The sequence below is a fragment of the Bidens hawaiensis genome, unplaced genomic scaffold, assembly GCF_021521415.1.
Source record: "Bidens hawaiensis isolate Kalapana, Puna unplaced genomic scaffold, B.hawaiensis_p1.1 tig00031056_1, whole genome shotgun sequence".
Lineage (NCBI taxonomy): Eukaryota > Viridiplantae > Streptophyta > Magnoliopsida > Asterales > Asteraceae > Bidens > Bidens hawaiensis.
Window position 1 is genome coordinate 150,335 of NW_027495196.1, and position 25,212 is coordinate 175,546.

At 34.0% G+C, this 25,212-nt stretch overlaps 4 protein-coding genes and 1 pseudogene across 4 annotated transcripts; 2 read left to right on the forward strand and 3 right to left on the reverse strand.

Moving 5' to 3' along the window:
• Positions 1 to 243: 243 nt before the first annotated feature.
• On the forward strand, positions 244 to 1,440 carry LOC143581487 (transcription factor MYB1-like; annotated as a pseudogene).
• A 339-nt stretch (positions 1,441 to 1,779) lies between these two features.
• Positions 1,780 to 4,351, reverse strand: LOC143581488 (mediator of RNA polymerase II transcription subunit 20a-like). The gene is made up of 5 exons (XM_077064262.1): positions 4,189 to 4,351; positions 3,949 to 4,091; positions 2,368 to 2,546; positions 2,193 to 2,282; positions 1,780 to 2,091 (listed from the first exon to the last, which is right to left on the reverse strand). The coding sequence occupies exons 1-5, from the start codon at positions 4,200 to 4,202 to the stop codon at positions 1,858 to 1,860; spliced, it is 660 nt and encodes a 219-aa protein (XP_076920377.1). The 5' UTR covers positions 4,203 to 4,351; the 3' UTR covers positions 1,780 to 1,857.
• A 10,969-nt stretch (positions 4,352 to 15,320) lies between these two features.
• LOC143581481 (EIN3-binding F-box protein 1-like) lies at positions 15,321 to 17,203 on the forward strand. Its single transcript, XM_077064256.1, has 5 exons — positions 15,321 to 15,467; positions 15,636 to 16,069; positions 16,181 to 16,342; positions 16,433 to 16,508; positions 16,612 to 17,203. Exons 1-5 carry the CDS (start codon positions 15,321 to 15,323, stop codon positions 16,891 to 16,893), a joined length of 1,101 nt encoding a protein of 366 aa, XP_076920371.1. The 3' UTR covers positions 16,894 to 17,203.
• A 105-nt stretch (positions 17,204 to 17,308) lies between these two features.
• Positions 17,309 to 19,791, reverse strand: LOC143581489 (GCN5-related N-acetyltransferase 6, chloroplastic-like). The gene is made up of 8 exons (XM_077064263.1): positions 19,376 to 19,791; positions 18,986 to 19,175; positions 18,455 to 18,507; positions 18,327 to 18,363; positions 18,175 to 18,240; positions 17,983 to 18,087; positions 17,763 to 17,910; positions 17,309 to 17,696 (listed from the first exon to the last, which is right to left on the reverse strand). Exons 1-8 carry the CDS (start codon positions 19,459 to 19,461, stop codon positions 17,554 to 17,556), a joined length of 828 nt encoding a protein of 275 aa, XP_076920378.1. The 5' UTR covers positions 19,462 to 19,791; the 3' UTR covers positions 17,309 to 17,553.
• Positions 19,792 to 20,750: 959 nt separating this feature from the next.
• Positions 20,751 to 21,356, reverse strand: LOC143581482 (uncharacterized; the record flags this gene model as incomplete). Its single annotated transcript, XM_077064257.1, has 1 exon — positions 20,751 to 21,356. A coding segment is annotated over one exon (606 nt), but the record flags the coding sequence as incomplete, so codon positions are not given.
• Positions 21,357 to 25,212: the final 3,856 nt, after the last annotated feature.

Here is a 25,212-nt window from a genome sequence, read left to right on the forward strand (position 1 = left end):
TCCCTCTTATCTCCCTCTCACACATACTGAAATTAGTACCACATGCATGCATTAATCATAAAAATCAAAAACCTGTTTCAGGCAAAATTTTCTACCCTTCTCACTTCCTATCATGCTTCACTTTTCATCAAATGTCACATTCACTCTTGTAAATGCATGCTACCTAGGGACCCCTCTAGATTCCATTACCATCTCCATGCATCCATATTCATGTCAATATTAATATTTATAAATATGTATGTTGTTACTTAATTGTTTAGAGTATCCAAGAAACATGGGAAGAAGCCCTTGTTGTTCAAAGATAGGATTGAATAGAGGTTCATGGACAGCTTTAGAAGACAAGATTCTTACTGATTATATTACTCTCCATGGTGAAGGCAAATGGAGACAAATTCCCATCAAAGCAGGTTTATATATTCATATATATATATATATATATATATATATATATATATATATATTCATATTCTCATCATATATGCGGTTCTTCTATGATCTTGACCTTACACTTTGTGTGTTTGTTGTAGGTTTAATGAGGTGCGGGAAGAGTTGTAGATTGTGATGGTTGAATTACTTGAAACCGGATATCAAAAGGGGTAATATTTCATGTGATGAAGAAGATCTCATCATTAGGCTTCATAAACTCTTGGGAAACAGGTTCATTATTATGTTTTAAATATCATGAAAACATCATATAATATATATCTTGATGTTGGTTAGTTGTGGTCTTATTTGTGGGGTGTAATTGTAGATGGTCGCTTATCGCTGGGAGGCTCCCGGGGCGAACAGACAATGAAATAAAGAATTACTGGAACACCACACTTGCCAAAAAGGTGCATGATCTTCAACATAACAACCATGTCAATCATGTATCTAAAGAATAAAACCATAATAAGAGGAAATCGAAAGAATACAACGCAAATGAGATCGAGTCAAAGGTGGTTAGAACCAAGGCAGCCAGATGCTCAAGAACCAATTTTAGCTCTCACCCACAACAAGTAGAGCCACCAAGATCATCTTGTGTTGTTGAGATTAACGATCCGGCTAAAGCTACCGAGCCAGCTTCATTATTTTCGTTCTATGATCATGACGAAAACCCTAATGATACAAACCTGTCAAGTATCAATCTTTTCATGAAGAAAACCCTAATAATAGTTATAATAATCTATCAAGTTTCAATCTTGATGTGAACATGTGGGGGGGGGGGGGGGAGGGGATTCTTTATCAGGTCTTTTCGGTATGGATTTTATTAGTTTGTTTAACTTATCGGATCAACTGGTGAAAGAAGATATGATGTCGGGTTCTTCAACTATTACCACTACTGCTACCACTACTACTAATGATATGGACCCAACACATGGTTTTTCCCATGAAATTCTGGATCCGTTTACTTCGATTCCCGAAATTGAAATTGGGGGTGAATGGTTGTCTTCATTATGAATTACAGAAGAGGTGGTCTAAAAGAGCATATGATCATCCTTGGATTAATAAAATGCTAGTTACTTTAGTTATTACAAATAATGTAGCAATTATATCATGTATAATGTAAAACCATGTACAAACTAATTTCTATCTTTAATATTCACTAAAGGAAATTACTCTCTTATTCTTAAAATGATATATGTAATTTCAAGTTTATAAATATTAATTGGGAGACAGGAATGGCATATTCGCATCGTATGGTCTAGTCGATCTTTAGGATCAACAACCAGAATTGCTTGGTCAAAAAAGTTGCAAATTAATGAGCTTATAACTGAACCAGACAAAACAACACACTAATTGTTTCAGAAATAAACAAATAAATAAAAATCTTAAAAGGTTTAACCAAGCGATTGTAAGTTGTAACATCATTCGTTTCTAGTTTCTAACTGTTTGAGCAGTAGCAATCGTCTGAACCATAATTATGGCATACTGAACAGCTGTGTGTTGCAGCGTGTATTGACCAGATAGCCCGTACTCCGCGAAATTTGGTTCCATGTGTACAAAATGACCTGGTAACGGCCTTTTGGATAACGCTTCTTGCCATATGTCAAAAAATTCACCCATGATTTTGTGAGACTTTTCCCATGATGAACTCGGCTTGTATTCCATCTGCATTGTCACACACACACACAAAAAAAACATGTATTCGTTTTAATACTTGTTTTTGTTAATACAACAAAACTTTAAAACTAACTTCTAAATTCAAATACCTCCATAACAATTCCCCTTAAGCTTTCGGATTGCATTGAAACGACTTTACCAACCCTTAACTGGAAATCACCTAGCTGATATTGAAATCCCTAACATTACACAAAAATAAATATATATATATATACACACACGCGCGCGCGCACATACACAAAGTTTGAAAGTGAAATTGCTGACCTCAAAAGTGAGTGTCACTCTAGTTTTGTAAGACTGAAGTTTCTCCATTATAGTTTGGATTGTAGATTCTGCTTCAACGACTAACCGTTGTCCTCGTAAAACGAAGTAATATTTATTGGGCTGCTCTGGCAGTGATATTCCCATAAAATCGCGTGGGAATTCTGCTGGATTTGCTTGCTCTAAGAAGCAATCGCAAAACAATTGTATACAATATAATTAGAGTCCCTTTATGTATATGACATACATAAATACATATATACAGAATTACAGACATACTCCAGTTATTCCAATATTAAATAAACACGAAGACGCATCATGAGTTAAGTTTTCTTAAGCATTTGAATTGACTTTCATATCAATGTCTTACAAATATAAGCATTGCAAGCAGATCTTGATTCTTAAGAAATATCAAACAAATATTGTGCTCTGCTCCATCATGCTGTTAAATCTCCAGTAAATCAACCAACAATCATTTGAAGTTGTTTACAACAAGAACCTTTTAGCTTTTAAAACAAACTCTAAATACTAACTATACTGATAAGAGTTCATTAACTTTAAATTATTCACTCTTACACTGCCCCTTAAATTGCAAGTGAATTGAGAAAAATAAGAACCAAGAAAAAGACCAGCCTCTGTTAGAAGATATTTTGTGGTTTATGCTTTTGTATGTATGTTTCCGGTTTGATGCAATGTGACCGAAATCCCTGGGCTTGGCCGCTTGTGGCTTATATACACCCTATATATTGTTTTATCATTATTAGAATTAGATGTCTCATTCTAATCACTGTAATCGGCTCTCCAGGGATAATTTATGTACCCGACGTTTTGGTAATAATAAACGTGTGCAATGAAGTTCATCTTGTTCTTATTGTTCCTTTATATTGTTCTTGAATCACCACAGTGTTTAGTTTCCGCACAAACATTGTGTTTACTTGATATAATATTGTATAGATTTGGATTTGGGACTTACAGCCTCTTAAGGTTAGTCATTAGGTTTTACAGGGGCTAAATTGGTATGAACAAAACAGGTTTGGACCTGACCAAAATCGCCAGTTCGTACACCAATTCGTCGTCTCATTCACAGAAACTGGTTTTAGACCATGCAAAAAAAACCAGTTTTTTTTTGCCCCAAACTGATTTTTAACCCAAACCAAATCTAACTTGATAGGTTCGATTCGGGTTTGTGCTTAAATCGAACTTTTTGAGTTTTTTAAAACCCTTCGTTTTAGTTTTTTGCATTTAAACTTGAAAATTTTGGGCCTAAATATTTTTGTTGGGCTAAAATATTTGAATTATACTATAATATAAACTAACATAAGATTCAAAGTAAAAAAATGATAATACACAAGCTCCATGCTGTTTTTTCGGTTTTAGTTATACGCAAAACCAAATTAAGTATTAAAACTTAAAACCAAACGGTCGGTTTTTGTTTCATTTGGTTTTATCCACACCCCAAGGTTCAAACATTTCTTCTCCTAAACCTGGTTTTGTACACCTCTAAGAACAAAAACAATTGATGATAATACATTTTATTATGTTATTATTAAGTAACAAGTAATAATAATAATAATAATAAGGTACCTTTAAGAACAGGTCTGTAATAGCTGATTGAAGCTTTCCATTTACCGTCTTTGACACCGTTAATGCTCTCAACACACTGTGTTACTTCTGCTAGTAACTGACTGTTCACTGTATGTCCTGCTGCAGGCTGCCAGTGCAATATCCTAATTTCACATACATATATATGAATAATTAGATTAATCCAAGACTAATTCAAGTGCAACGATACGATAGATAATAATAATAATGTGTAATCATTACCATTTAATTGGCATCGTGATGATGATGATGAATTGATGATCGATCCGATTGATTAATTGATTTGATTGAATCAATTTACGATCACGGAAAAACCCTAATATTTGGGGAAAGAGCCTTTTTCAAGGTTTTTAATTATTAAAACTTTAAGCAAGGAGTGAAAATAATCGTTTTACTTACTAACCGGACTGTGTTCGTACGTTAAACTTTTGTCGGACAAACGGACGGTTCGCAATGCATCCGTGTTCGTTCGTTAGTATTGTAATGGACGCTAACAAACATTGATGAAGAAACGAACAGTAACGGACACTAGTGGACAAGTAAACAAAGATAAACGATTACACATTTAGTCAAAAAGTACGATCGTCAATCCACACAAGGTCACCGACAAATTCGGGATTACATCACATCATATCCAAAAATACTTAATATATTAACCAAAACATGTTCGGTTCGTTTCACATATGTCTGTGTCGTACATTAAGCTTACCAAACGAAAATTTGTTGTTAATGTCCGGTTCATTTATTACAAAAACGAACATGGATGAACTTCCCAACAAACGTCCGGTTCGCTTACAGCCCTACTTATTACAAAGGATAACTCATTTTTTACAATTTTGAAAGTTAACAAATCTTAATCTGTTCATTCCTTAATAAATGAATATAAAAGAAAAACAAAAAAACAAGCAAAAGACTCACAACTAAAGATGAGAATGAAACTCAAACTTGATGTCTGGCATGTTTGGGTCGGGTATACGGGCATACAAGGCGATAACATTTATATTTACCGTTGGATTTATTTTAAATATATACGGTATATAATATACCCAATTTTGTTTTAAGCATATATGGTATACTATAGCCCAATAATGTATGTACCCGAACCACGTGGCATGTCCAATTCTTATAAAAGAGAATGAAGTTATCGAAACCCGACCCATTATCACTTTACTCAAAATCAAAATTTTTAAAACCTATATATTTGAACATCTCAAGAAGTATAGTTTTTTAGAATCTTGAGCGTGTACACTTTTGCATTTTGCATGATCTAGAAATGAAGAATCGCGCTTGAATGTATAAGTGTCACACCCCAACCTACGGTGGAAATGTCGGGGCGAACTGATTGCTCACAGCTTTTCAAAGGTTACTATCATGCAACATTATTTAAATGACAATATCTATTTAATTTATTTAAATGAAAACAATTACAATTAAGTACATCAAGTATAAAGAAACTTCAACAACGATTAATTAAGTTTGTATCCTAAAAGGCATCTCTACGTGATCTTCATCTTGCTAAACAACCAAGCTGATAACCTGCAAATGCGTATAAAATATATTTTGTCAACAACACATGTTGAGTGAGTAAAACACCAGTTTAAGACACGACAATAATATTATATAATAAATAAATAAAGATGCAAACTGTTCCTGTGAGAATAAACAGTTAAGCCATAGCACATACACAAATAATCAAACCATAAAGAAAGCAAACCATAAATAAAGGGCTCAACCAATCCATATAAATGGACATTGGTTACCAAAGCAAGGACTAAACCGTGCCATAAAAATGGACATCGGTTGCCGAAGTAAGAAAGTAGCATTCAAACAAAGCAAGTAAGCAAATAGCAAGTTAAGCATAACTGATATACACACAAGGATTAACAATTGCGGTTTTGAATACTAGATAATAGTTAAATATATAAGATACGCACATGTCCCCAAAAAGGTTTAAAAATAAGTAAAATAGGGGAGTGAAATACTCACCTGATTAGAGAAACAGAATACAAATGAGGATGAGGTGAGAAAGATGAACCCTTCGGGATTTAACGTCAATGATTCCTACTGATAAACGATGGTGGATGGCTTAATTGAAGTCGCGGCTCAAGGGTGATTCAGAACAAGAAGTGGCACTAACGGCAGAGTAATTGGATAATGGGGTTATGTTGGCGACGTCCAGAAGAAGGTTCTGGCAAGGTTAATTGCATTAATTTGATCTCTAGATATTATATTGATAATTCGACATTAGACGGGTTGGTTAAAGGCTGAATTCGTATCCCAAAGATCATATATCCTTAAATAGTTGTGTCGGCAATATGCGTGTTACACAAACAGACGATCCTTTACAATCAATTCCAAAGTTATAGCAAAGATTAAGGCGCAAGAAAGAGTAATCGGGTCAAGGTAACTCAATACGGGTTACGGGTTGCTGGAAAACGGGTCAGGTAATCAAATCATTAATAATAATATATATTTACACTTTAGTCCATGAAGAATGAAAGTGGGAACATAATGGTGTAATAGTTTTAGTTTGGGTTAAAATTGCCATAATGTGAAAGTTATATATAAATAAAAAAATATTAATAAAACAATATTATCTCGGATAACGCGATGCTTTGTTGATTTAAATTCCCGAATATGAAAACGAGTCGGGTAACGATTAATAAACAATAATTTGAAAACCCGAGTTGTTACAGTATCCCCTACTTTAGGGAATTTCGTCCCGAAATTAAAGAATACAATAACAACACCATTAAAGTTTGAGGAAAAGAAAATTTAAAATAAAATTTAAAAATTTATCATAACACCGAACTTTAAACAGTTAAAATAACGCTCCAAATGCACATCCGATAAGGGCACTTATATATAGGATGTACCAGCGGCGTATCCACCATGTCCTTATCATCTTTACATTTGTACCGTTATTCCAACCACTTTCAAGTCTATATTATGACACACAAGTGCACGCATTATGATTTCCATGCGAGGATTTCGATAATTATGTAGGCCTCCATAATTACTTAGATCGTCGGATGGTCCACATAACTCGTCCCATCGTGTGGATTAAAAAACATTTGGATAACATGTTTTTTTAGAGATAACAAGCATTTTAAAATATATTTTTGTTATAAATAAAAGATAGTCATCGTGTACAATATTGCTAAAATGAATTGAAATTTTGAGTTGAATTAATAAAATATTAAATTTTCTAAAACGTCTTTTGATACAAGTTATAAATCTTTAAAGTTTGAAAAGGAAATTATTCCTTAGGATTGAGAGTGAAACGAATTCGGATGAATGAGGTCAAAAGATACACTAAGAGTACCGTATATTAGGAAGTTGTCTGTTGAAAAGATAGATTTTATTATATGAGCATAATCACTTGAAATTGAAGTTGTTTAAATCCAAAAATCGAATAAAGGTTTGTTATGATGTATGATTGAGAAAAATAAAATATGTTTAGATAAAAATGACAAAAATATCTTCTTTGATAAACTCAGTTATGATTGATTTGATTTATCTGATTTAAAATAACTTGATTAATTAGATCTATAAAAACTTGAATAACTGAAACTGATTGAAGTGAAATATTTTGATTAGTTTGCAAAGTAAGGTTTAATAATATAATTTTGGATATTTTAAGCATGATGAACATGATTGAATCGAGAACACACATGGCGTAGATGATTAGGGTTTTCCATAGTTGCAGCAGTTACAGGTTGGTATAAAGTTTGAGCAAACATCGTAGCATGGGGTTTAGAATTTGACGGCATAGACTATTGTGGAACGTCTTGTGGTAAGAGGCAAGTAATAACAAAATAACCGAACACTTGCATCGGGTACAAAATGATGCGCGGATTGAATTGAATAGCGATAGTTGCAAGTGAAGCATAATAAGTGAATTTTGACGTGAACTTCCTTGTTTGAGACGCTAAGATTTTGTTGAGATTGATTGTTAATTGAATTAACAACATGTAGTTGATGTCCAGACTTGCGTTTGTTGTTGTTGTTGACATGAGAATGAGTATGAGTGGTTGAACTGAATTTATTTGCGGAGAAGTTAATGAACAAGATTGCATTTATGTTTTGGAAATTGAGTTGATATATTAGAGATCGCAGGAGCTATCTCCTTGACTAGCATGTGGTCATGAAGTGGTTATAGAAAACGATTGATGTTGTTTGTGTTGAGAAGACATTCTATGATTAATAAAGATGTGATTTAATGAGAAAATTGGATAATAGTGTAGATTTCACATGAGTTATTGAGTAAGACGAAACTTAAATGTGTTATGCTGATATTTATTCATAGCTTAAGAATAAGTTAGAATTCAAATTGAAAATCAATGAGTTAATTTGATGAGTGAATGAGTTTTATCAAAGTTTAATATGTTTTAAACAAATTAAAAAAATTGAGGTTGAATACTTAAAATATGCTTAATAAGTTATATATATGATACCATGAGCATAAGAAAGCCATTTGATTCTTAAATTGTGCGATAATATTTAAATTAATTGAGATATTGATATTATAATAATGTGATAAGATGAATAGGTGAAAATCAATTCAATAATAGAGTATAAATAACCGAGTCTTGATAAATAAATGATTTGTATCCGATCAGGAGAATAAAAATGTTTTGAGTGTATGAATAAATCGAATCAGTAAGTCTTAATTTTAAAGTGATTTAGTAAGTAAGTAATTGAATAATTTAATAATAGAATAATAGAATAATTGAATAGTTAAATCAAATCATAAATTGTTTCGTATAAAATCAAATAAACAAATAACAAATTTTCTTCGAGGTGTTGAGTTTCCCATGAGCTTTCCATGGCATTTTGTTTCCCCAACTTATTAGCATACCAAAACCAAAAGAAATGTGTTAGTCGGTCTCCCATGAGCATGACATGGCAATTTGAATGACCCAACTTAATTAACGAATCAACGAATCAATTGAGTTTGTCGGCCCATGAGCGTTACATGACGATTTGACCGACCAAACTAAATAATGAATAAACGAACTCAAGCATAAGTAGTTGAAACATCCCGTGTATCACCACAAATGATATTGTTTCAACAAAATATCGCAAATATAATGAATGGTGCAAATGTATAGTTGGCATGTCCATGGCGTCCCATGGGTTTTACACCCGACTAGACATTTTAAAAACAATAAAACACAATAAATGGTGTAACCGTTTAGCCGATTACGTTAAACACTTAAAGTGTCGGTCGCATGACAATTTCCACTATGGCGGGGAATCTTATCACACTCTCTAACTTTAAATGAAAAGAGCAAAAAACAAAGCTAGGAAATTCGCAAGGAAATTTCCGACAATAAAAGGCAATCTAATAAAATTTAATATAAATATTTTTAAGATTGAGGCATAGCCTCGAAGTTATAAAATTATTTTGAGAAAGAGACATAGTCTAGGAGTAATAAAATATTTTGAGAGTGAAGCATAGCTTCGGAGTTGTGTGTGTGTGCATGACAATAAAATAAACAATTAGCTAAGCAGTTAAATAAATATTTAATCTAGCAAGTAATTACGTAAGCTGTAAAACAATCAAATAGAACACACCAGGTAAACATATAAGCATGTATGGGATTCCTAAGCATGTTACTAAGGCACCACTAACGACCTATCTTAAACCTTCGGCTCTGATACCAATCTGTCACACCCCAACCTACGGCGGAAATGTCGGGGCGAATTGATTGCTCACAGCTTTTCAAAGGTTACTATCATGCAACATTATTTAAATGACAATATCTATTTAATTTATTTAAATGAAAACAATTACAATTAAGTACATCAAGTATAAAGAAACTTCAACAACGATTAATTAAGTTTGTATCCTAAAAGGCATCTCTACATGATCTTCATCTTGCTAAACAACCAAGCTGATAACCTGCAAATGCGTATAAAATATATTTTTGTCAACAACACATGTTGAGTGAGTAAAACACCAGTTTAAGACACGACAATAATATTATATAATAAATAAAGAAAGATGCAAACTGTTCCTGTGAGAATAAACAGTTAAGCCATAGCACATACACAAATAATCAAACCATAAAGAAAGCAAACCATAAATAAAGGGCTCAACCAATCCATATAAATGGACATTGGTTACCAAAGCAAGGACTAAACCGTGCCATAAAAATGGACATCGGTTGCCGAAGTAAGAAAGTAGCATTCAAACAAAGCAAGTAAGTAAATAGCAAGTTAAGCATAACTGATAAACACACAAGGATTAACAATTGCGGTTTTGAATACTAGATAATAGTTAAATATATAAGATACGCACATGTCCCCAAAAAGGTTTAAAAATAAGTAAAATAGGGGAGTGAAATACTCACCTGATTAGAGAAACAGAATACAAATGAGGATGAGGTGAGAAAGATGAACCCTTCGGGATTTAACGTCAATGATTCCTGCTGATAAACGATGGTGGATGGCTTAATTGAAGTCGCGGCTCAAGGGTGATTCAGAACAAGAAGTGGCACTAACGGCAGAGTAACTGGATAATGGGGTTATGTTGGCGACGTCCAGAAGAAGGTTCTGGCAAGGTTAATTGCATTAATTTGATCTCTAGATATTATATTGATAATTCGACATTAGACGGGTTGGTTAAAGGCTGAATTCGTATCCCAAAGATCATATATTCTTAAATAGTTGTGTCGGCAATATGCGTGTTACACAAACAGACGATCCTTTACAATCAATTCCAAAGTTATAGCAAAGATTAAGGCGCAAGAAAGAGTAATCGGGTCAAGGTAACTCAATACGGGTTACGGGTTGCTGGAAAACGGGTCAGGTAATCAAATCATTAATAATAATATATATTTACACTTTAGTCCATGAAGAATGAAAGTGGGAACATAATGGTGTAATAGTTTTAGTTTGGGTTAAAATTGCCATAATGTGAAAGTTATATATAAATAAAAAAAATATTAATAAAACAATATTATCTCGGATAACGCGATGCTTTGTTGATTTAAATTCCCGAATATGAAAACGAGTCGGGTAACGATTAATAAACAATAATTTGAAAACCCGAGTTGTTACAGTATCCCCTACTTTAGGGAATTTCGTCCCGAAATTAAAGAATACAATAACAACACCATTAAAGTTTGAGGAAAAGAAAATTTAAAATAAAATTTAAAAATTTATCATAACACCGAACTTTAAACAGTTAAAATAACGCTCCAAATGCACATCCGATAAGGGCACTTATATATAGGATGTACCAGCGGCGTATCCACCATGTCCTTATCATCTTTACATTTGTACCGTTATTCCAACCACTTTCAAGTCTATATTATGACACACAAGTGCACGCATTATGATTTCCATGCGAGGATTTCGATAATTATGTAGGCCTCCATAATTACTTAGATCGTCGGATGGTCCACATAACTCGTCCCATCGTGTGGATTAAAAAACATTTGGATAACATGTTTTTTTAGAGATAACAAGCATTTTAAAATATATTTTTGTTATAAATAAAAGATAGTCATCGTGTACAATATTGCTAAAATGAATTGAAATTTTGAGTTGAATTAATAAAATATTAAATTTTCTAAAACGTCTTTTGATACAAGTTATAAATCTTTAAAGTTTGAAAAGGAAATTATTCCTTAGGATTGAGAGTGAAACGAATTCGGATGAATGAGGTCAAAAGATACACTAAGAGTACCGTATATTAGGAAGTTGTCTGTTGAAAATATAGATTTTATTATATGAGCATAATCACTTGAAATTGAAGTTGTTTAAATCCAAAAATCGAATAAAGGTTTGTTATGATGTATGATTGAGAAAAATAAAATATGTTTAGATAAAAATGACAAAAATATCTTCTTTGATAAACTCAGTTATGATTGATTTGATTTATCTGATTTAAAATAACTTGATTAATTAGATCTATAAAAACTTAAATAACTGAAACTGATTGAAGTGAAATATTTTGATTAGTTTGCAAAGTAAGGTTTAATAATATAAGTTTGGATATTTTAAGCATGATGAACATGATTGAATCGAGAACACACATGGCGTAGATGATTAGGGTTTTCCATAGTTGCAGCAGTTACAGGTTGGTATAAAGTTTGAGCAAACATCGTAGCATGGGGTTTAGAATTTGACGGCATAGACTATTGTGGAACGTCTTGTGGTAAGAGGCAAGTAATAACAAAATAACCGAACACTTGCATCGGGTACAAAATGATGCGCGGATTGAATTGAATAGCGATAGTTGCAAGTGAAGCGTAATAAGTGAATTTTGACGTGAACTTCCTTGTTTGAGACGCTAAGATTTTGTTGAGATTGATTGTTAATTGAATTAACAACATGTAGTTGATGTCCAGACTTGCGTTTGTTGTTGTTGTTGACATGAGAATGAGTATGAGTGGTTGAACTGAATTTATTTGCGGAGAAGTTAATGAACAAGATTGCATTTATGTTTTGGAAATTGAGTTGATATATTAGAGATCGCAGGAGCTATCTCCTTGACTAGCATGTGGTCATGAAGTGGTTATAGAAAACGATTGATGTTGTTTGTGTTGAGAAGACATTCTATGATTAATAAAGATGTGATTTAATGAGAAAATTGGATAATAGTGTAGATTTCACATGAGTTATTGAGTAAGATGAAACTTAAATGTGTTATGCTGATATTTATTCATAGCTTAAGAATAAGTTAGAATTCAAATTGAAAATCAATGAGTTAATTTGATGAGTGAATGAGTTTTATCAAAGTTTAATATGTTTTAAACAAATTAAAAAAATTGAGGTTGAATACTTAAAATATGCTTAATAAGTTATATATATGATACCATGAGCATAAGAAAGCCATTTGATTCTTAAATTGTGCGATAATATTTAAATTAATTGAGATATTGATATTATAATAATGTGATAAGATGAATAGGTGAAAATCAATTCAATAATAGAGTATAAATAACCGAGTCTTGATAAATAAATGATTTGTATCCGATCAGGAGAATAAAAATGTTTTGAGTGTATGAATAAATCGAATCAGTAAGTCTTAATTTTAAAGTGATTTAGTAAGTAAGTAATTGAATAATTTAATAATAGAATAATAGAATAATTGAATAGTTAAATCAAATCATAAATTGTTTCGTATAAAATCAAATAAACAAATAACAAATTTTCTTCGAGGTGTTGAGTTTCCCATGAGCTTTCCATGGCATTTTGTTTCCCCAACTTATTAGCATACCAAAACCAAAAGAAATGTGTTAGTCGGTCTCCCATGAGCATGACATGGCAATTTGAATGACCCAACTTAATTAACGAATCAACGAATCAATTGAGTTTGTCGGCCCATGAGCGTTACATGACGATTTGACCGACCAAACTAAATAATGAATAAACGAACTCAAGCATAAGTAGTTGAAACATCCCGTGTATCACCACAATATCTATTTAATTTATTTAAATGAAAACAATTACAATTAAGTACATCAAGTATAAAGAAACTTCAACAACGATTAATTAAGTTTGTATCCTAAAAGGCATCTCTACGTGATCTTCATCTTGCTAAACAACCAAGCTGATAACCTGCAAATGCGTATAAAATATATTTTTGTCAACAACACATGTTGAGTGAGTAAAACACCAGTTTAAGACACGACAATAATATTATATAATAAATAAAGAAAGATGCAAACTGTTCCTGTGAGAATAAACAGTTAAGCCATAGCACATACACAAATAATCAAACCATAAAGAAAGCAAACCATAAATAAAGGGCTCAACCAATCCATATAAATGGACATTGGTTACCAAAGCAAGGACTAAACCGTGCCATAAAAATGGACATCGGTTGCCGAAGTAAGAAAGTAGCATTCAAACAAAGCAAGTAAGCAAATAGCAAGTTAAGCATAACTGATATACACACAAGGATTAACAATTGCGGTTTTGAATACTAGATAATAGTTAAATATATAAGATACGCACATGTCCCCAAAAAGGTTTAAAAATAAGTAAAATAGGGGAGTGAAATACTCACCTGATTAGAGAAACATAGTACAAATGAGGATGAGGTGAGAAAGATGAACCCTTCGGGATTTAACGTCAATGATTCCTGCTGATAAACGATGGTGGATGGCTTAATTGAAGTCGCGGCTCAAGGGTGATTCAGAACAAGAAGTGGCACTAACGGCAGAGTAATTGGATAATGGGGTTATGTTGGCGACGTCCAGAAGAAGGTTCTGGCAAGGTTAATTGCATTAATTTGATCTCTAGATATTATATTGATAATTCGACATTAGACGGGTTGGTTAAAGGCTGAATTCGTATCCCAAAGATCATATATCCTTAAATAGTTGTGTCGGCAATATGCGTGTTACACAAACAGACGATCCTTTACAATCAATTCCAAAGTTATAGCAAAGATTAAGGCGCAAGAAAGAGTAATCGGGTCAAGGTAACTCAATACGGGTTACGGGTTGCTGGAAAACGGGTCAGGTAATCAAATCATTAATAACAATATATATTTACACTTTAGTCCATGAAGAATGAAAGTGGGAACATAATGGTGTAATAGTTTTAGTTTGGGTTAAAATTGCCATAATGTGAAAGTTATATATAAATAAAAAAATATTAATAAAACAATATTATCTCGGATAACGCGATGCTTTGTTGATTTAAATTTTCGAATATGAAAACGAGTCGGGTAACGATTAATAAACAATAATTTGAAAACCCGAGTTGTTACAATAAGAACTACAATAGTTAATGGTGACAAACGATAACGAAAAGGAAACAAAAGAGGATGTTAATGGAGTTAGGGAAGGAGGTGTTATAATTAAGGATGTTGATGTTAATGGCACGATTGAAAGGGATAGAAGGCGATTCAGCGTACAAGATAAGGGGAAAGGGAAAGTGATTGAGGTTAGTTCATCATCAGAATCAGATTTTAGTGTAGCCGATTATTTGATAACTGGTGAGCCTGAAGACGACGGTTTAATGGACACTGCAATGACTGACACTGTGATCCCGGATGAAGTAACTATTAACAGAGTTGCGCCTATCGATAAAATGGACCCGAAAGAAAGGTTCAAGAGGGTAGACAAAGAGAATGCATCAAGGTTTGCACATTTCTCCATTCAAGAAGAAGATGAACTTGAACCACAACCGGAAGCAAATGGTGGCGTGGAGGATTGGCCCGGTCCCTTTTCAACCGCCATGAAAATCATTAAAGATCGAGAGTCAAACATGTCAACCGAACAGAAAAAGAAAAGCAAGTCTACTCCATTGATATGGGTTCCCAAGAAAAACGACCGTGCTCGGTTATGAAGGCGCCACCATCGTTAGAGGAGTTATGCGTGAACATAATGGCTGAAAATGTGGATGCAATAACATCACTTGAAAGCGTGCCTGATGCACTTAGACACAAGCTTACACAAGCACTTTGTGACTCGAGAAAGATGAATCACCATTTTCTTAATCTGCTTGCAAGCAAGTCTCCGACTGAGATACGTGTAAAAGATTGATCATGGTTAAACGAGGACCAGTTTACAAAAACTTTTGAAGCACTTGATGCTAGTAATCTCACTGGAAGATTTTCATTTATCTGAATTTTTTGTGTATGTATTTGTTGGTACAGTTTTTTTTTGGCTAAAAATAAATATTATAAATGCTTGTTTTAGGTACTGCAACTGGATCAGTGTGGGAGATGTTTACCAGACTATGTGTTATATGCTACCTTGAATAATTTGCCTAATAAGCTGTCTGCGCTAACTAACATATCGATAAAAGGTGCATGTCGACTTTCAGATGCTGGGCTAAAAGCTCTTGTAACTTCTGCATCTGCATTAAGATCGATTAACCTCGGATGCTGTTCGTTGCTTACCTCTGATGCTATTATTATCTTAGCTGATAAGTTAGGGTCGGTTCTTAAGGAGTTGTACATTGATGAGTGTTTTGGTATCGATGCTAAGAGTATTTTTCCTGCACTGTTGAACCTACAACATTTGGAAGTACTGTCTATGTCTCGGTCCGAATCTGTTAATAATTCTTTCATCACACAGTTTGTGGCTGTCCAAGGTCATAAGATGAAGGAGCTCGTTTTGGCAGATTGCACGTGAGTTTATATATATATATATAAATTTTGTGTTTTGTTTTTGTTTTCTGAACTTCGTTTCAGGATTTTAGTTTTAACTTATATTAATCAATTGTTTTCTAATTTGACCAGGAGGTTGACAGATAGAGCGATAAAAGTCATTGCAGAAAGTTGTCCCGGTTTATGTGCAATAGACTTGACGAATGTGTGTAAGTTGACTGATGCGTCACTCGGCCATCTTGCTAATGGCTGTGAAACAATTCGAACAATGAAATTTTCTTGTAACACGTTCAGGTTTGTTAATTCTTTTATGATTTATTTCTGTAATCAGAATAATTTGCTTATATCCCTGCTTATGCTTTGATAATTATGTGAACTTGACAGTGATGAAGCCGTAGCTGCATATCTTGAAGCACGTGGAGGAACTTTAACAGAACTATCTCTAAACCATGTTGATAAGGTGCTTTCTTTATGTTCCTTGTCCAGCTGTACCTATCATCATCGTAGAATGTTATACTGTGATATTAAGGTTGTTATATTCATATATGTTGGTTATTTTGCAGGTTGCTCATCACACTGCTTTATCACTTGCCAAACATGCAATGAAATTGCAAAGTTTGGATTTATCTTGGTGTCGGGAGATGATGGATGAAGCCCTAGGATTGATTGTAGATAGCTGCTTATCACTGAAAATGGTGAAATTGTTTGGGTGCACTCAGATTACAAATGTGTTTACGCATGGACACTCGAATGAATATGCCAAGATTGTTGGTTTGCAAGAGAGCCAAATTTTGAAGAACATTGTGGTTCCTGATCTGTTACCGTTAAGGTACTCATCGGTTTGAGTTGCAGGCAGCATATGGAATTTTGTATCAGGCATTGGAAATGGAAACATTTTTTGTTTGTTCCACTTGTAGGCTGGCCTACTTTGTAACTTCTCTTTTGTTTTTTAAAACATGGTTTCTATATTTTGAATGATATCATGGATGTTATTTTGATTCTGGTTACATTTCTCTTGATACTCTGATATGTTTTAACAAATGTAAGATAAGCACAAATACGTTAATTCCGACAGATAAACTGACCGTATAGATCTAGCTGATGACGATGATACGCTGTTAGGTTTGTGTGTTCTGTATTCATGCAACCCCTTTTCATTTCGTCTTTGAATTCGTGTTCGTCTCTCACATCTGGGACGAAACCATGCTCATCTTCACCAATGGATCCCAAAAAAGTCTCCTCGTATCAACCAAGCTCATCAGTAAGGCGGTTTCTTTGTCGCCAATAATGGATTAAACTTGGTGTGGATTCTCTTCATTTCTCTTATTACTAGTTTAATAATTTTGGATCATAAACGTGTGGTTTCGTGGACTTCGGTTATTAATGTGTACGCATATTATGGACACCGGACGGGAAATAAGCGATTGAAAGCATGTTAAATGACTATTTTATCCTTCCTGAGTTTAATTAGATAAAACAAAAATTTACAAATTTTATATGATATATTATGATTTGTAACAAAGTAAATACAGTTTATCGTGTGACAGTTGAGGGGTGGCTAACTCGACAACCTTAAACCCTATTTTATGGTACAATTCTTGTGCAGCTATGTTGTTTCTGTGTACATGCACATACACCTGTTCTGCACCTGCAAACGAAAACATTGGTCAACTGCCAAACATTCGGTCAAACATGTACTAAATACAAATCTTACCATCTGAAACAGCAGAATCAATGGCAAAATGCAACATGTTTCTTGCAATACCCTGTCGGCGTGCGGATTTGGCTACACATAAGTTTGCAATGTAACCGTATTGGATTTTAGGCTCTGTTGTGTGAAAAATAGGTGCTTTGACTTTCTCCTGAGAGTCAACAATATTTTTTAGTTCATCTTTAGTTGTAATACAGTTTCAAGATGGTTTTTACTAATATACCCCTGGAAAGGTTTCCCCGTGTAAGAAGGGTCGGATGCTGACATCAAGTGTTCCGACTACACTCTTTAAGACGGTATGTCTTTCACTCGTGCGTTCTTTCTTAACCTAGCAAACGTTTAAATATTTTTGTTATAAAATATTATTACAAATATAAGCTATGGGAGTTATAAAATATTGGGCTAAAACTTATACCGTTACAATGCAGGTGCTCTTTTGTCCAAGTTTTGTTTCGGACTGGCGTTTTAGTGCGTTAAACTCCTGATCAAGGGTAAAAAAGGGATTTTTATGGTCAATAATCACCGGCCAAAAAGTTGTTATTATTATTAATATTATTATCATTCTACCTGCTCTGTAAATTTCTTTTTGTAGCTGTCAGCAAATCTGTGTTTTTGACAAAAGTTTAGCATCAGTTGCATTTATTATTTGAGCATGTTACAACAAATAATATGAGAATTTGGATGCTTAGTTATACCTATCATCTGTCCTGTTTTCCAAGTGTGTTTCTGCTCTTAACCATGCTGCAGTCTGACCCAAATTATCAAATACCACTAAAACTTAAAAAATGCATTGAGAGACGGGTGTGCATGGTTCGGATTGGTTTTTGGCTAAAACCGAACTAGTTTTTCAGTGTCTGGTTTAGGTTTGGTTCCGGTTTTTTGTTTTTGTTTTGCCATTTGGGCAAAAAAAAAGGAATTTGGGCCTATTATTTTTGTTAGTTAATAATTAATAATTATTATACATTTGTGGTAAAATATTTAGGTTAAACCGTATATTAATTTATTATAATTACTTAAAGTTTAAAATAAAATCTATAAGTTTGGTTTCATCGGTTTTAGTTATACGCTAAACCTTAACCGAATTGAAAGTTCATTTTTTACAAAAACATAAAACCAAACCGTCAGTTTTTGTTTCGGTTAGTTATTTCGGTTCAGTTATTTCAGTTTCATAGATCGGATTTTTTTCGGTTTCATGCAAACACCTATTAAGCAAATATTAGTATTACCCAGAATTCTTCATCAAGAACGGCTTCGCGTGCAACAAACTGCCCAAAATCATGTTTCTTGATTTGAACAGATAGTTGATTATCCTGTTTCCGGTCAAACCGAAGATGGATTTGACTTGTTATGTGTGGTGAGTTTTTCTGAATGTGTAGTGATAATTCTTGTCTCTTTATATCAGGTGAATTCATTGTCCTGAAGAAGAAAACGATTGATTAGATTAATCAACCAGAGCTGTTTAGTCGGAGGGTCATCGTAAAGTTATCTTTTTTAACTTGAAAAAACTAAAAAATTCTATCTAATAAATGAACATATCCCGGTAACCGAGGAGTCAATGGACCCTCTTGACCCTTTCCTGGTTCGGTGTAAAATAATATGTGATTGAAGAAACTTACATTGTGATTATCCATGGATTAAGATGTTTTCTTGGTGCATAACAAGCAGGAATCATGAAACCAGGTTCGATTCCGGTTGTCTTCATTAAATCTTGCACTTGTTTATCCAATTCCTAGGTGTTGGATTAGAGAAGAACATAAATTTATTGTTCTTTTGATGATGAAATGATCATTAAATTATGGTTTGTTAGGAAGATGGTTGGCTTAAAATACAAGACAAAACTATAAAGAAAGTGAATAATTTAATGTTGTCCAACATTAGACTTGTGTCCAAGAAAGAAACACTTGTTTATGCAATTGGTTGTTTAAAATAATAATAATTATGACATCAGCATGTGGATAGATGAGGTGGTTATGGAAGTTGAAATAGAAGAAAAATATTGTTATGTTTTGGTGGTGTTGAATGAGTGACCAGTATTTTGATTTGGAATGGATAGCATTGTTGTGGATTGATTTTAGCCACCAACTTTTATGTTAGTATCACACCTTATTTCTCTATATATGACCTCTCTATATAAAATTATAAAAATGTCATAAAACAAAATCCTAATATTTTTAAAAAATTCTTTAGAGTGTTTGAAATTGTTTATTTTAATCGACTTATAACTTTTTAAAAAAACTAAAAAGGTGTTTGAGATTGTTTTATATAATCGACTTATAACTTTAAAAAAAAACTTATAAGGGATGTTTGCATCAAAAAGTTATTTTCTTGTTTAACTAATCTAGATAATTTTTAATTTTTGGAGGCCAGATATTTAGGAGGGCCGGACTTGGGTTACATACACTATAAAACTTGGCGTAAGTTTTAGCATCCAACATGGAAACGCGGTTTATTTCAATACATTGTAACCATGTTAAAAGGATGCAATCTGTTAGTTTATCGTATAATTATATCTTTAAAATGTTAATAATATTTTTAGTTAGCTACATTTAATCGTATCATTTTAAATAGACAGAATTACAAATTTTGTCCTTTAAAAAAAGTCAAATTACGGTTCATGTCCTTTTTTTAGTTTCCTTGCAGGTGGTGTCCTTTAAACATTTTTTCCTACACGTTATGTCATTTACGCTAACTGGGTTAGAAAAACTCAGTTAAATATGACACGTGCCAGACATGTGATGAGCATAATTGTAATTCTAATGTATCCTTAAATTTAAAAAAAAGAAAAGAAAAAATATATAATACATTTCCCTCATTTCTCTCTTTTTTCTCTATACGCCACCACCATCACCATAAACTCCGGCCACCATAAATTCCGGCCACCATACCCCCACCCACCTCGTTGCGGATTCCATTCAACCCACCACCACCACCTTCTCTCCATACCCCCACCTACTCTCCTCCTTAATATCCAACTATTCTTTCTTCCAGAACTCATCCACCACCATCAACACCCACCTTCACACCACCATTCAACCTCCCCTCCAAAACCCAATTCCATCTTCCAGACCAAACCAAAAACCCCCAAATTTCCACCACTAGTTTCCGAACATCACACACAAACATCGTCCATTTCCAGATCTTAATACTCAGATCCACCTTACACTCTGCATCCGCCATCCATTTCCAGATCTTAATACTCACCGTCGCCGCCGTCTTCCCCGCCGGCGCCGCCTTCGCCTTCACCTTCGTATCCAACTGACTCTTCAACGACACACTCTTCTTACTCTTCAGATCCGATTTCAACTCACTGTTATCATCCACACTCTGTCCAGTCGTCGAAACCACCGTCCGCAGAACCGTCGTGTTATCCGAAACGGTGACCGGATCATAGGAGAACGAGATCTTCTTGTTAGGGTTTCGAGCGGTGATAGTGAAATTGAATCTGGTGTTGAGTTTGTTGGATGGAGATAAGCTAAATTGTGACACGTGGAGTGACGATACATCGAATGTAGGGCGGTGAGGATGGTAGAGAACGTAGAATACGCCGCCGGCTGCGGCGGCGATGAGTAGTAGGATAATGACAATGAAGGTGATCCAGAGAAAGAATTAAAAAATATGTTGGTGGTGGATCTGAGTCATGGTTTCAGATCTGCTCATGGCTCGCCAAAAAATCAGGGGGCTGTTGGTGTGGAGACAGGGAGGGAGAGGAGTAGAGAGAGAGAGAAAGAAGACGAGAAGTGAGAGAGAGAGAGAGAGAGTATACCTTTAATATATATTATTTATTTTTTACAATAATATATTTGAACCACTTTGTTGAAAAGACAAAAATGCCCTCACATGCACCTCACGTGAGGGTATTTAACTGAGTTTTTCTAACCTAGTTAGCGTAAAGGACATAACGTGTAGGAAAAAAATGTTTAAAGGACACCGTCTGCAAGGAAACTAAAAAAAGGACACGAACCGTAATTTGGCTTTTCTTAAAGGACAAAATTTGTAATTCTGTCTTCTAAATATATCGACTTAAATGGATATTCATTTAAATCAATACGTATGTCATTCGTAAATGATCTATAACAATTTGGAAAAGCAATTCATGTCATTATCACGTGGACATTGGGATAAATATGGTGATTAAGATTAATCTATTACTTAGGTTTTTAATCAGATACATTTTAGTGTAAGACATGAGTTAATCATACTTTAAGTGATACAATATGTCCCTTAGAAGATTTTAGAAAGAAAACAAACGCTAAAACCAATTTCATTTCATAACATAGTTACAGGCCCGCCCAAAAGCATGTGCAAGGTAGGCCACCGTGCAAGAAATCTGGCTTGGTGAAGTGGTAAAGTTTGAGTATGATAGCTGCAAAGCTTATGTTCAAGTCCCCTTTATGTCACAGCCCCCGACCCCTATACCCCGGGAGGAGAGCCGTGAACATTGATTGGTGGTATCGGTGTTTATTAAATTATTTTGCAGCGGAATATTTCATCAGAACCGTAGTTAGGAAAAATGATCATAGTTATAAAAATACCATGATTATTATTATGATAAAACGGGAATTTAATCCTTTTTGATACATACATAAGTTTTATAGGGTTAAACCCTAATTTACAAAACACGTTTATTTATTCTGGTGACAAGCCACTTATTTAAGCTAGAAGCCCGCAGACATCATTCATTCTTTAATAAGTCACCTGAAACATGTTTAAAATATTTGATCAGCAAGAAATACTGGTGAGTACATTCATTTGTAGATGACACATTTTACAGTTACAGCATTAAGATATTTTTACACCTGCCTGCTTACAAATTACCGAAAGGTACTTGTCACTCGACCGTATCTATGACTGTGGTCATATTACTTATTGGCTAACACTTTTCCAATAAGTAACGTGTAATAGCCCAGTAGGCAAGCCTTGTATACTAAACCCCACAATACCAGTAGTAACCATTCCGTAAGTCTATAGAGACTTAATCACTGTAATGTATTTAAAATACTTTATAAATACATTTGAAAATATTTAGACTATCTATCATGGGTTTTGTAGGTTTTGAAATCACCATGACAGTGTCGGAAAAACAATTGTCTCATACAAATGTGAGTGGTACTAAAACTCGAATGTCTCACATTGCAAATTTACACTTAATTAACACCTCCTGGTATTAAGCACCTAGGATAAACACCATGTAGTATACCTAGATTAGTATAAAACCAATAATCATAACAATAGTCACGAGAGTAGAAACTGTACACGATGGCACAATGTCATACCTTAACAGGCAGAGCTTTCGGATTCGTGTATATTTCTTTCGATCGGATATTGTTACGATACTCGGGTATTATACCGTTATTTTAATATATATAAGTATATGTGAGTGTGTGAATTCTGAGAGAAAGAAAATTTTTGTACAAGATTGAATGTCCCGTTCACCATCTATTTATAGTAAGTTTTGGACCCCATCGCAATACGCGACGACCATAAATAGAAAGGCATCGCGTATCGCGAAGAATCTTATAGCTATGTCGAGTCAGCCCTAGGCCTGCTACGTGGCACGCCACGTGTCCCTTGCGTAACCTCCACGTCGCGGTACGCGATGGGTAGCTATATCAGCCTATCAAAGTGCGCCATCAAAGCGCCACATTTCGCCTATCGCACTTCGCCCGAGCCCGTGCTCGAGCACGTGCGCGTTCGGGTGCTTCGCACCCTCCGCTAGGACCATTGGGTGTGATATGTCTTATAAGAACATTAACATAGGAATCTCCTTTCTTATAAAGTGCTTACTAGTTTTATATCCTAGCGATGTGGGACAAGAAACTTACACTCCTATTTATACTAAGGTGGAAGCCTCTCATTTCCTTTCCTCCACCAATGTGGGATGGAGTTTTCCTTCTTTCATTTCCTTTCTTTTTTTTTTTCCTTTTTATTTATTTTGTGGTTTGTTATAGTCTTGATGTGCTAAAAGTAGTTATAAAATAAATAACTAAAATTATATTAATCTAGACATTAAGTAATACTCTAGATCCTTAAACTTAACTTAAACTACTAACCGGGAAGTTAACCGGACGACTCTAGTACAGCTAAGTAAGTCCGGATATCGAACCCACGAGACTCTTTAAATTACGAAACTAGCAAATTAGACTCAACTACATGACATGACTATTTATTAATAATATTTGAGGGGGATTTTAAAACTAATTAATTAAAACTCTAATATTAACTAATGATTACTTTAATTGCTATTAATAAACAAATTAATAAAATAATAAACCCTAAACCTAATTATTATTATAATAATAAAACATAATCATTACTTTAAACTAATTAATTAATTAAACTTAAACTCAATTACTTTAAACTAAAGAAAACAATTAAGAAAACTTGGATTGAATCAGATGATTAAACTAACTACCCAGGCCAGAATCCCCAAAGTTACGGTTATTAATTTAAATGGAAAAACGCAAATTATGGAACCGGGATCATAAGATAGACCCTTGACAGAAAACCCGAACAGGACCCTTGAACTTCAAGAAAACGCCTATGGATTTCTAACAAGTTTTAAGACTCACCAGTTTTATATTAAACTTCCTTACGGTTATTTAATCGCTTATGTCTAAGTATCTTTTATAACGAAAACCTATCTTACAATGTGGAATTCAAAGATAGTCAAGCAGATTCAATTAACTTAATAGACTAAGCTGACAATCAAACCTAAACGGACTCCTTACGAAGAACTAAATCTAGTAATCCTGACGAGCAAAGATCTATTAATAGCCTATCACCTTACAGCCTCTTTTGACTAGCAGCTCAATTTTATCTGTTTACTTGATTTTATTGTTTCTATGATTTTAACCGATATTAATCACAAACTACTCAAGAAAACACAGTAAATAACCTAACAAAACCCTATCATATGAAACAATCAACAAGGGCTATATGAAACAATAAATTCAAGTAAACAAACCAAGTAATCATACGCATCAATTAAACCAAACTCAACCGTTTACTTAGAACATAATATCCATAACGAAGCAAAAATCCAAATAAAATCAAACCGAACTAAGGTTCATCACGACCTAGGCAGTCTATGGAATTTAGCCTAACATATTAAAATCTAAATCAAACAAAACAAATAGTAACGAAAACATGGTGAAAGTATAAGAAACGGGGAATCGAAGATGATAAAACCCGTAAACTCGAACGTGAACGTGTAACTCTTCACCGGATGTTCTCTCGACTTCAAAATCACCAACAAACGCGGAAGATGCTCCAAGAACTCTCCAAAATCGGCCAAGGGTTTTCAGGTTATGTCAGGTTTAAGTTAAAGGTGTTTAAATAGCGAAAACAAGGCCCGACAATAACCAAAAACGAATTAAAAACCCATAAGTAGTGCCTAGGCGCCGCACTAAGGGCTTTTTGCCTTTCGCCTAGGCGCGGCGCGGCGCGGCGTGCT

Bases quoted from the DNA above. Each gene is read 5' to 3' on its own strand.
- LOC143581488 (XM_077064262.1), bottom strand. The intron at 2,283-2,367 runs GTCAGCAATTTC...GTGTAATGTTAG, and splicing joins GAGTGACACTCACTTTTGAG to GGATTTCAATATCAGCTAGG. The intron at 2,092-2,192 runs GTATTTGAATTT...GTGACAATGCAG, and splicing joins TAAGGGGAATTGTTATGGAG to ATGGAATACAAGCCGAGTTC.
- LOC143581481 (XM_077064256.1), top strand. From the start codon at position 15,321: ATGGCTGAAAATGTGGATGCAATAACATCACTTGAAAGCGTGCCTGAT. The intron at 15,468-15,635 runs GTAAAAGATTGA...TGCTTGTTTTAG, and splicing joins AGTCTCCGACTGAGATACGT to GTACTGCAACTGGATCAGTG. The intron at 16,070-16,180 runs GTGAGTTTATAT...TAATTTGACCAG, and splicing joins CTCGTTTTGGCAGATTGCAC to GAGGTTGACAGATAGAGCGA.
- LOC143581489 (XM_077064263.1), bottom strand. From the start codon at position 19,461: ATGAAGACAACCGGAATCGAACCTGGTTTCATGATTCCTGCTTGTTAT. The intron at 18,364-18,454 runs GTATAACTAAGC...TCAAAAACACAG, and splicing joins GAAAACAGGACAGATGATAG to ATTTGCTGACAGCTACAAAA. The intron at 17,697-17,762 runs GTAAGATTTGTA...TTTCGTTTGCAG, and splicing joins TGATTCTGCTGTTTCAGATG to GTGCAGAACAGGTGTATGTG.